Source organism: Gadus morhua, chromosome 22 (assembly GCF_902167405.1).
Source record: "Gadus morhua chromosome 22, gadMor3.0, whole genome shotgun sequence".
In the NCBI taxonomy this organism is placed as follows: domain Eukaryota; kingdom Metazoa; phylum Chordata; class Actinopteri; order Gadiformes; family Gadidae; genus Gadus; species Gadus morhua.
Genome location: NC_044069.1, coordinates 2741304 through 2751303, shown reverse-complemented (window position 1 = coordinate 2751303; position 10000 = coordinate 2741304). Strand labels below are relative to the sequence as shown.

The 10000-nt window shown below is 45.5% G+C and overlaps 2 protein-coding genes across 5 annotated transcripts in view; both read right to left on the bottom strand.

Moving 5' to 3' along the window:
- Nucleotides 1-6204, bottom strand: part of gon4la (gon-4 like a) — a 15796-nt gene extending 9592 nt beyond the window's left edge. For both annotated transcript variants that reach the window (XM_030346565.1, XM_030346566.1), the window contains exons 1-9: nucleotides 5780-6204; nucleotides 4549-5014; nucleotides 4177-4364; nucleotides 3650-3724; nucleotides 3407-3457; nucleotides 3165-3215; nucleotides 2485-2580; nucleotides 1735-1797; nucleotides 392-544 (exon numbers count right to left, since the gene is read on the bottom strand). In XM_030346565.1, the coding sequence (XP_030202425.1) occupies nucleotides 392-544; nucleotides 1735-1797; nucleotides 2485-2580; nucleotides 3165-3215; nucleotides 3407-3457; nucleotides 3650-3724; nucleotides 4177-4364; nucleotides 4549-5005 (1134 nt within the window). In that variant the 5' untranslated portion in view covers nucleotides 5006-5014; nucleotides 5780-6204. The remainder of the gene's footprint in view (nucleotides 1-391; nucleotides 545-1734; nucleotides 1798-2484; nucleotides 2581-3164; nucleotides 3216-3406; nucleotides 3458-3649; nucleotides 3725-4176; nucleotides 4365-4548; nucleotides 5015-5779) is intronic.
- A 2031-nt stretch (nucleotides 6205-8235) lies between these two features.
- The window catches only part of ints3 (integrator complex subunit 3), a 23322-nt gene continuing 21557 nt past the window's right edge, over nucleotides 8236-10000 (bottom strand). For all 3 annotated transcript variants that reach the window (XM_030346569.1, XM_030346570.1, XM_030346571.1), the window contains 2 exons: nucleotides 9646-9799; nucleotides 8236-8859 (listed from right to left, as the gene is read on the bottom strand). In XM_030346569.1, the coding sequence (XP_030202429.1) occupies nucleotides 8782-8859; nucleotides 9646-9799 (232 nt within the window). In that variant the 3' untranslated portion in view covers nucleotides 8236-8781. The remainder of the gene's footprint in view (nucleotides 8860-9645; nucleotides 9800-10000) is intronic.

Here is a 10000-nt window from a genome sequence, read left to right as displayed (position 1 = left end):
CCTGGTAGGGTTAGATAGTAGGCCTACCTGGTACGGTTAGAGAGCAGGCCTACCTGGTAGGGTTAGAGAGCAGGCCTACCTGGTAGGGTTAGAGAGTAGGCCTACCTGGTAGGGTTAGAGAGCAGGCCTACCTGGTAGGGTTAGTGAGTAGGCGTACCTGGTAGGGTTAGTGAGCAGGCCTACCTGGTATGGTTGGTTAGTAGGGCTACCTGGTAGGGTTAGATAGTAGGCCTACCTGGTAGGGTTAGTGAGTAGGCCTACCTGGTAGGGTTAGTGAGTAGACCTACCTGGTAGGGTTAGATAGTATGCCTACCTGGTAGGGTTAGTGAGTAGGCCTACCTGGTAGGGTTAGTGAGTAGGCCTACCTGGTCGGGTTAGAGAGTAGGCCTACCTGGTAGGGTTCCATGCAGGACAGCTCTTCCTCCACAGCGTGTAGTTTTTCCAAGAAGGAGCTGTCAGTCACAGGGTTGGTGGGAGGAGCTTGGGGAGGAGGGGGCGGTCCCATGGAGATAGACTCCGCCCTCCGGCGTTTGGACCGAGCGGTCTGGGAAACACAGTTCAGGGTTAGTTAGGGCATGTAGCTACTGAGTTAGGGTTGGTTAGTGCACGTAGTGCTACTGAGTTAGGGTTAGGGTGAGCGCTATGTAGTGAGTAATAGTGAGTTATGGTAAGGATGAGCGCTATATTCTGAGTTAGGGTGAGTGCTATAGTGAGTTAGGGTTAGAGTGAGTGCTATAGTGAGTTAGGGTTAGAGTGAGTGCTATAGTGAGTTAGGGTTAGGGTGAGTGCTATAGTGAGTTAGGGTTAGGGTGAGTGCTATAGTGAGTTAGGGTTAGGGTGAGTGCTATAGTGAGTAAAGGTTAGGGGACACTACAGTGAGTAACAGTGAGTTAAGGTTAAGGAGACGCTACAGTGAGTAACTAACAGTGAGTTAGTGTGTACTTTAGTACTCAGTACCTCATGTATTCTACAGTGAGTAACAGTGAGTTAGTGTGTACTTTAGTACTCAGTACCTCATGTATTCTACAGTGAGTAACAGTGAGTTAGTGTGTACTTTAGTACTCAGTACCTCATGTATTCTACAGTGAGTAACAGTGAGTTAGTGAGTACTTTAGTACCTCATGTATTCTACAGTGAGTAACAGTGAGTTAGTGTGTCCTTTAGTACTCAGTACCTCATGTATTCTACAGTGAGTAACAGTGAGTTAGTGAGTACTTTAGTACCTCATGTATTCTACAGTGAGTAACAGTGAGTTAGTGTGTCCTTTAGTACCTCATGTATTCTACAGTGAGTAACAGTGAGTTAGTGTGTACTTTAGTACTCAGTACCTCATGTATTCTACAGTGAGTAACAGTGAGTTAGTGAGTACTTTAGTACCTCATGTATTCTACAGTGAGTAACAGTGAGTTAGTGTGTCCTTTAGTACCTCATGTATTCTACAGTGAGTAACAGTGAGTTAGTGTGTCCTTTAGTACCTCATGTATTCTACAGTGAGTAACAGTGAGTTAGTGTGTCCTTTAGTACCTCATGTATTCTACAGTGAGTAACAGTGAGTTAGTGTGTCCTTTAGTACCTCATGTATTCTACAGTGAGTAACAGTGAGTTAGTGTGTCCTTTAGTACCTCATGTATTCTACAGTGAGTAACAGTGAGTTAGTGTGTCCTTTAGTACTCAGTACCTCATGTATTCTAAAGTGAGTAACAGTGAGTTAGTGTGTCCTTTAGTACTCAGTACCTCATGTATTCTGGTTCCTCTGGGAGACGAAGCTGTGCTCTCCATGTCGCTCTCCTGGAACGTCTGAACACAGAATAGATAGAGATAGATATCGAGGGATATAGGTGTATAGAGATATAAAGGCATAGAAATGCATCCATACACAGGGCTTTACCCAGTCAACACCAGAGTGGGGCAGCACCAACGTTACACATGTTAACATAGGCCTGATAGCATGTTAACATAGGCCTGATAGCATGTTAACGTAGGCCTGATAGCATGTTAACGTAGGCCTGATAACATGTTAACATAGGCCTGATAACATGTTAACGTAGGCCTGATAACATGTTAACGTAGGGCTGATTACATGTTAACATAGGCCTGATAGCATGTTAACGTAGGCCTGATAACATGTTAACGTAGGGCTGATTACATGTTAACGTAGGCCTGATAACATGTTAACGTAGGCCTGATAACATGTTAACGTAGGGCTGATTACATGTTAACATAGGCCTGATAACATGTTAACGTAGGGCTTATTACATGTTAACATAGGGCTGATTACATGTTAACGTAGAGCTGATTTTATATTTCTATTAAACCTTTATTTAACCAGGAAAGTGACATGTTACCGTAGGACCGATAACATGGATATGTTAATATAATATTTACAATATATGATAAGGAAGTTTACAATATATAACAAGCGTAATATTATATTTACAGTATATAACATTGTACATGTATAACATGTTTATGATCAGGACGTACATCTTCAGCGGTCTCATCTTCCTCGTCATCCTCAGGGTGATACTCTTCATCAGAAGAGTCTTCCTCAGCCAGGTGGATGTCAACAAACTGGGGAGCCTTTAAACAAAAAGAAATAAAGTGCTTAATATACACCAAACATATAAAACATATACAACATACATCAATAGAATATGTGTTTAATATACACCAAACATCAACCATACACAACATAGATAATATACATTTAGTAAAGAACAGCAATCAAATATGTATTTGATATAGTAAAATATACACAATATCCAACTAATAAACATAGATAATATATATTAACTATATGTCTTTAATAGGCAACATATATATATTTTATAGAAAATATAAATGAAATATCTATTGAATACTTTATGTTCATTCATGTTGAAATGTTCCTATTTTCTATGTATACAAAATACATCAGTGCCATATTTAAAACTAACAATACAATATATATAAACATCAGACTATATATAAACATCAGACTATATATAAACATATGAGACTATATATAAACATATCAGACTATAGATAAACATATCAGACTATATATAAACATATCAGACTATATATAAACATATCAGACTATAGATAAACATATCAGACTATAGATAAACATATCAGACTATATATAAACATATCAGACTATATATAAACATAGAACCTCTGACCTTGACCTCTGAGGCCTTCTTGATGGGGGACATGTTCCACGCTGGAATCACCTGACACACACACACACACACACACACACACACACACACACACACACACACACACACACACACACACACACACACACAGAGAGGTTAGATGATGGACTTCCAAGCCAATCAGAGGCCCCTGCCTCTGTTAAGCTAATGGGGAGGTTAAGGTAGAGTTAAGGTAATGGTTAAGTTAAGCTAAGGGTTCTTACCACTCCTCTCTCCACCACCTCTTTCAGCTTGGACCGGGTCATCTTGGGCTCCTGGGGGCACACACAGTGTCAGAGACAGACAGACAGACGGACAGACAGACAGAGAGGGGGGGGGGGGGGGGAAGAGAGAGAGAGAGAGAGAGAGAGAGAGAGAGAGAGAGAGAGAGAGAGAGAGAGAGAGAGAGAGAGAGAGAGAGAGAGAGAGAGAGAGAGAGAGTGAGGGAGAGAGAGAGAGAGACTCACAAAGGGCGGCACAGCCTCCGTCTCGTTGAGAGCTGCCTTCATCATGGCCACCACATGCTCGTTAGTGATCACTTCCTGTTGGTCAAACACACTCGTTAGTGATCACTTCCTGTTGGTCAAACACACTCGTTAGTGATCACTTCCTGTTGGTCAAACACACTCGTTAGTGATCACTTCCTGTTGGTCAAACACACTCGTTAGGGATCACTTCCTGTTGGTGGTAACTGTGATGTAGCTGTGATGTAGCTGTTGTGTACCTGTGATGTTGCTGTTGTGTAGCTGTGATGTAGCTGTGATGTAGCTGTGATGTTGCTGTTGTGTAGCTGTGATGTAGCTGTGATGTAGCTGTGATGTAGCTGTGGTGTAGCTGTGATGTAGCTTTGATTTTGCTGTTGTGTAGCTGTGATGTAGCTGTGATGTTGCTGTTGTGTAGCTGTGATGTAGCCGTCGTGTAGCTGTGATGTAGCAGTGATGTAGCAGTGATGTAGCTGTGATGTAGCAGTGATGCAGCTGTGATGCAGACCCACATGGAGGATGTTCTTCACGTTGACGGCGGTCAGCTTGTGATGTCTGGACTTCGTCTCCAGCGATTGGTCCAGAAGTCGGTCCATCTCTAGCCTGGGCTCCGCCTCCTCTTCACTGTCAGATGTCATCTTGCTCCGCCTCCTCTTCTCCCCCCGGGCACGCCCCCCTCGCGCCGGCCCCCCCACACGGTCTGGGAGACAAAACTATACTCTTAGAAAACCAAGTAACCCCAACCCATAATGTAACAATGTGAGAATGAGATAATGTAACAATGAGAGAATGAGATAATGTAAAGATTAGATAATGTGAGAATATATCAATGAGATAATGTCACAATGAGATAATGTGTGAATGTAACAATGAGATCATCTTACCCATGGTGATGACCAGGCTGGAATCTGTCGTGTCTTCCTCCACCAGCAGATTCTCTTCCTCTTCCTCTGGAGACTGCTGCAGTGCATTGTGGGTGGAGCCTGGAGACTGCTGCAGTGCATTGTGGGAGGAGCCAGGAGACTGTTGCAGTGCATCATGGGAGGAGCCTGGGGACTGCTGCAGTGCATTGTGGGAGGAGCCTGGGAACTGTTGCAGTGCATTGTGGGAGGAGCCTGGGGACTGCTGCAGTGCATTGTGGGAGGAGCCTGGTGACTGCTGCAGTGTATTGTGGGAGGAGCCTGGTGACTGCTGCAGTGCATTGTGGGAGGAGCCTGGTGACTGCTGCAGTGCATTGTGGGAGGAACCTGGGGACTGCTGCAGTGCATTGTGGGAGGAGCCGGGGGACTGCTGCAGTGCATTGTGGGGGGTGATTTTGACGCGTTTGCGTTCAGGATTCATGGTCGTCTTCTAATTAGAAGGAAGATGAAGACAGAAAGAAGATATTTGTGTGACATCATAACCACAATCACCAAGAAGATAGCCTGTTTTCGATAAGCCATGGATTAAGAAGACACTTCTACGCTTCCAAGTTTTAAACGTAAAAACACTTTGAAATGCATCGCTTGGGTCTAGTTAAGTAATCAGTAATAATAATATTAATACACATTAATATATTTCAGTCAGTGTGTCTCTTTCTGCAGCAATATTGAAGGATGCAGTAGATCAAAATAATAAATAGATAAGAGTAATCAATGATTATGACTGGTAAAAGCTTGCTGAACTCTTTGTTTCAGTGTGTACTGCTTGGCTATAAGGAGATGAGGAGGCAAAGGAGGAGAAGGAGGCTATATGGAGATATGAAGAGCATTATGAGGCTATAAGGAGATATGAGGAGCAGGAGAAGGCTATAAGGAGATATGAGGAGCAGGAGGCTATAAGGAGATATGAGGAGCAGGAGGCTATAAGGAGATATGAGGAGCAGCTGGAGGCTATAAGGAGATATGAGGAGCAGCTGGAGGCTATATGGAGATATGAAGAGCAGTATGAGGCTATAAGGAGATATGAGGAGCAGGAGGAGGCTATAAGGAGATATGAGGAGCAGGAGGCTATAAGGAGATATGAGGAGCAGCTGGAGGCTATAAGGAGATATGAGGAGCAGGAGGCTATACAGAGAATTGATAAACTACGACAAGAACTACAACAACAACACAACACAAGGAGCGCGGTTCTTACCCGCCATTGACTTCCGCTTGTGGATCAAAACTACAATTCCGGATGTGAACGTCTTCGTTCCCCATGAAACGTACAGAACTGCACTGGTCTGAAACCGGTCCCTCGTCCCTCAACTGGTCTGAAACCGGCCCCTCGTCTCTCAACTGGTCTGAAACCAGTACCTCGTCTCTCCTCCAGTCGGACCTCAGCTCGACCGTTTCCGGGGGAGGGCCCTATTTCCTAACCAATCACTATAGTCCAACGTTCCCGCCATCATTCAACGTCGTTTATAGTCGACAAGGTCCTTTCCTTCGCTTAGGGTCCCGTCGATAAAGGCTTCGCTCGAATTCTGGACCAAACTCTGACCTATTTTTCTTCAAGACATGAAGGAAAATTCCCAAGTACAAAAAATGAAAAACGCGTTGCTGAGATGATCCGACGACCACAGCCACACGACGTCATCAGGCGACGACGGAAGTCTCGGTCAGCAGCGGGGAACTACAAGTCCCGAAGACGGACTACAAAAAGCGCGCCTCAGATACCGTGTTGTTTCATGCAGCCAGTGATATAAACTTGGCCAATTCGAAAAACATATGACTTCATTACCAAGGATGGAAAGACAATTTAAACAAAAGTATAATATGCCAGTTACATAAGTGAAAGGAAATGGATGCGACGTTGAGAAGAGTTTCTCTGTATTCTTTCTTCATCTTTTTATTCCGTCCTTGGTAGTGAGGTCACATTTATCACCGGGTTGTTTATATCGCCTCCTCCTCAATCAGCGTCGTGATTGAGTCCAGCTGTGGTTCATTCATAAAACCGGAGCCGTTCGTTCATCAGAAATCGGAGCCGCTCGTTCATCAGAACCCGGAGCCGTTTAAACCCGGAGCCATTCAAACCCGGAGCCATCCGGCCAGTGGACCTTAGGAACATGAAGTTTCCCGCAGCCCGCTGGGCCCTGGTCCGGTCCCCTCGCCCTGACCCTCGTCCCGGTCCCGGGGGACCCCCGTCCCGGTCCCTGCGGACCCTCGCCCTGACCCCGGAGAGGATCCCACGCTTCCTCATCCCGTCTCCCGCGCACCCCGCACGGCGGCCCTCCGCGGGCTCCCCTGACGTCAGCCCCGGCGCAAGTCTGCGGGCCGGACCGACTTCCCGGTTCCTCCGTCTCCCCGCCTCAGGCCTCGGGGCAACGCGCCGACGCAGCGGGGACGCGGACACCGATGAATCGACGCGCGCAGCCATGTCCCTGCCGCACGTGGGGAAGGTTACGACGCCGTACGGGTTCCGCGCGGTGCTCGAGTCGAGCCCCTGCTGCCGTCGGCGGGAATCTCTTTTCCATCAAAAACTCAAAACTCCAGCCGTCCCGGTGACTGACAGCCCGCAAGCGGAAGAGTATCCCGAAGCCAGAGAGCAGCGCTCCTGCGGGACGGCGCGCGGCCCCCGGCTGACCCCGCGGTGACGGTCGGGTGACCCCAAACGTCACCTCAGATTCCGTAATTTTAACGACTTCTATTTAACTTGCTACGAATTTTCAAATAAAGAAATGAACATCGTGAAGTATTGTGTTAACGCTTTTTCCTCCAAACATAATTAACCTTTGACCTTTAACCTCTGGAAACACTCGCGCTGTTGCCTGTGGTCTCTCCGGGCAGAGACACGAGGACCGTGTTCACAACTACAGATGTGTTTATCTAGAGACTGGACATTAGGGATCGGCTGGCCGATATTTCGGATCTTTTCGGAATTTTCACGTGCATTTGCCGATAGATAAAATTTGTAATTTCTATGTAAATTGAGGGAGCAAAAGCAGTATCGGCTCAAGAAAAAAGGCAGCCCGTATGGGTCATCGACGGCTAATCCATAACTGTCGATCCCTACTGGACATAATAGCCGGTAAATGACTTTATAGAGTGTACTTCATACCCGCTTATGTTGTCCTGAGTCCCGACAAAAGCCAAAGAACTAAAATGTCCGGGTTTCCACCAACCGCTATGCAATGTCCCCTGTTGTCAGCGATTACACAGCCAACGTTCTCATTCTAGCCCGATCGTTAACTTGGATTTGGTCAGTATTGCTACTTGATGCGGCCCCCCATGTTAGACCCCTGATCTAGAGAGTGGACTTCATGCCTGGATAAGAGTCTTTACATGGAGAGTCTGGATAAGTATTTAAATTGGGAGTCTAGACAAGAGTCTTTACATGGAGAGTCTGGATAAGTATTTAAATTGGGGGAGTCTTTACATGGAGTCTGGATAAGTATTTAAATTGGGAGAGTCTAGATAAGTCTACATGGAGTCTGGATAAGTCTTGACACGGAGTCTAGATAAGAGTCTTTACATGAGTATAAGAGTCTTTACATGAGGGAACGTTTACACCTTTTCTGAAACGAGGAAGGAATGTAGACTATGAAACACACCCTCTGATTGGTTGACTGCTGGTTGAAACCCAGACATCCGATTGGTCTGATAAACGAGGCATTCAGTTTTCAGCCATTTTATTGGTTCGCACTCAGCTGTGTTATGAAAATAGGTCAGTAGAAAGAAATAAGTGAAAAAGTGTTTTTCAATCATCCAGTCAAGGCCTTTATAACATCCAATCCCAGGGTACGTGGCCTTGATATCGTCCAATGGGGAGAGAGGAGTTGATACCGTCCAATGGGGAGAGAGGAGTTGATACCGTCCAATGGGGAGAGAGGAGTTGATACCGTCCAATGGAGAGAGAGGAGTTGATATCGTCCAATGGAGAGAGAGGAGTTGATACCGTCCAATGGAGAGAGAGGAGTTGATACCCTCCAATGAGGAGAGAGGAGTTGATACCCTCCAATGAGGAGAGACCAGCTGGTAAAACAAATAAAATCCTTGGCGGTCATTAAAGAAGTGCAGCATCACAATGTCTGACCTCTGATCCCTGGAGGACCAATCGGCACGCCCCCACCCCGTAGCCACGCCCCCACCCCGTAGCCACGCCCCCATCCCGACTTGGTTTGACAGGCCCTCGCCACATGGCGCTGCTCTGTGATTGGTTCAGTCACTGTCGGAGCCCACAGCGGACGAGCACTTCCTCTTCCTCTTGGGCGCCTTCGGCTTCGAATCTTCCTCCTCCTGGAATAGAAACACATTATATACATTAAATATATTATAATCACATAATGTACACATTATGTACACTATATACAGATAATACACTCCTCCTGGAATAGAAACACATTATATATATTAAATATATTATAATCAGATAATGTACACATTATGTACACTATATATACAGATAATACACTCCTCCTGGAATAGAAACACATTATATATATTAAATATATTATAATCACATAATGTACACATTATGTACACTATATATACAGATAATACACTCCTCCTGGAATATATAAACACATTTTATATATATATATATATATATATATACACATTATACACAAACAGATATACATTATATACACACTCAACCTCCTGGAACAAACATTATATACACTCCTGGAATATATTTATTTCCACATTATCTATACTATATACACATTACATATCCGCCTCCTCCTGGAATATATTTAACAATCATTCGCCTAAGGCGCAGTGAATAGCTGTTTTAGTGTATACTTCACGTGAACACTCCACAAATAAACAAGATGGCACTTTTTGCCGGGATTAATAACTTTTTTTTAGCGGTTTATTTGTTTTAAAAAAAATAAACCGCTAAAAAAAACAAATTAATCCGAGTTTGAGATCTCAATCATGGGGTGTTTCCCCTATCCCTGATCCCGCGACAGCGGACCAATCAAATTGCGCCATCTTAGGAGGTTCACGTGTAGTGCGTTGGTGTGTGTGTGCGTTGATGTGCGTGAGTGTGTGTGTGCGATGATGATGTGCGTGTGTTACCGAGGCACTGCTGGACACGCTGTCCTCCTCGGTGGCCGGGGGCGCCGCCCCCTTGCGGGAGCGCGGCGAAGAGGCCGGAGCCTTACGGCGGGACTTCAGAGGCTTCGACTGGAAGTCCTCGTACTCCTCAGCCAATGAGAACAGGTCGCTGTACCTGGGGAGGGGGAGGGAGGGAGAGGGAGGGGGAGACGAGTTAGGCCCCGTCCCATTGCTCTCCCCTTAACGAGAACACTTGCTTCTAGTTCCCTCCACAGTGAAGTCCGCTCAAAGAGGGAAGTGACAGTGAAGATCTTTCACTATGAAACGTGACACCACTATAATCAATATTATTTGATTCGTAAAGGGGTTGGTTATG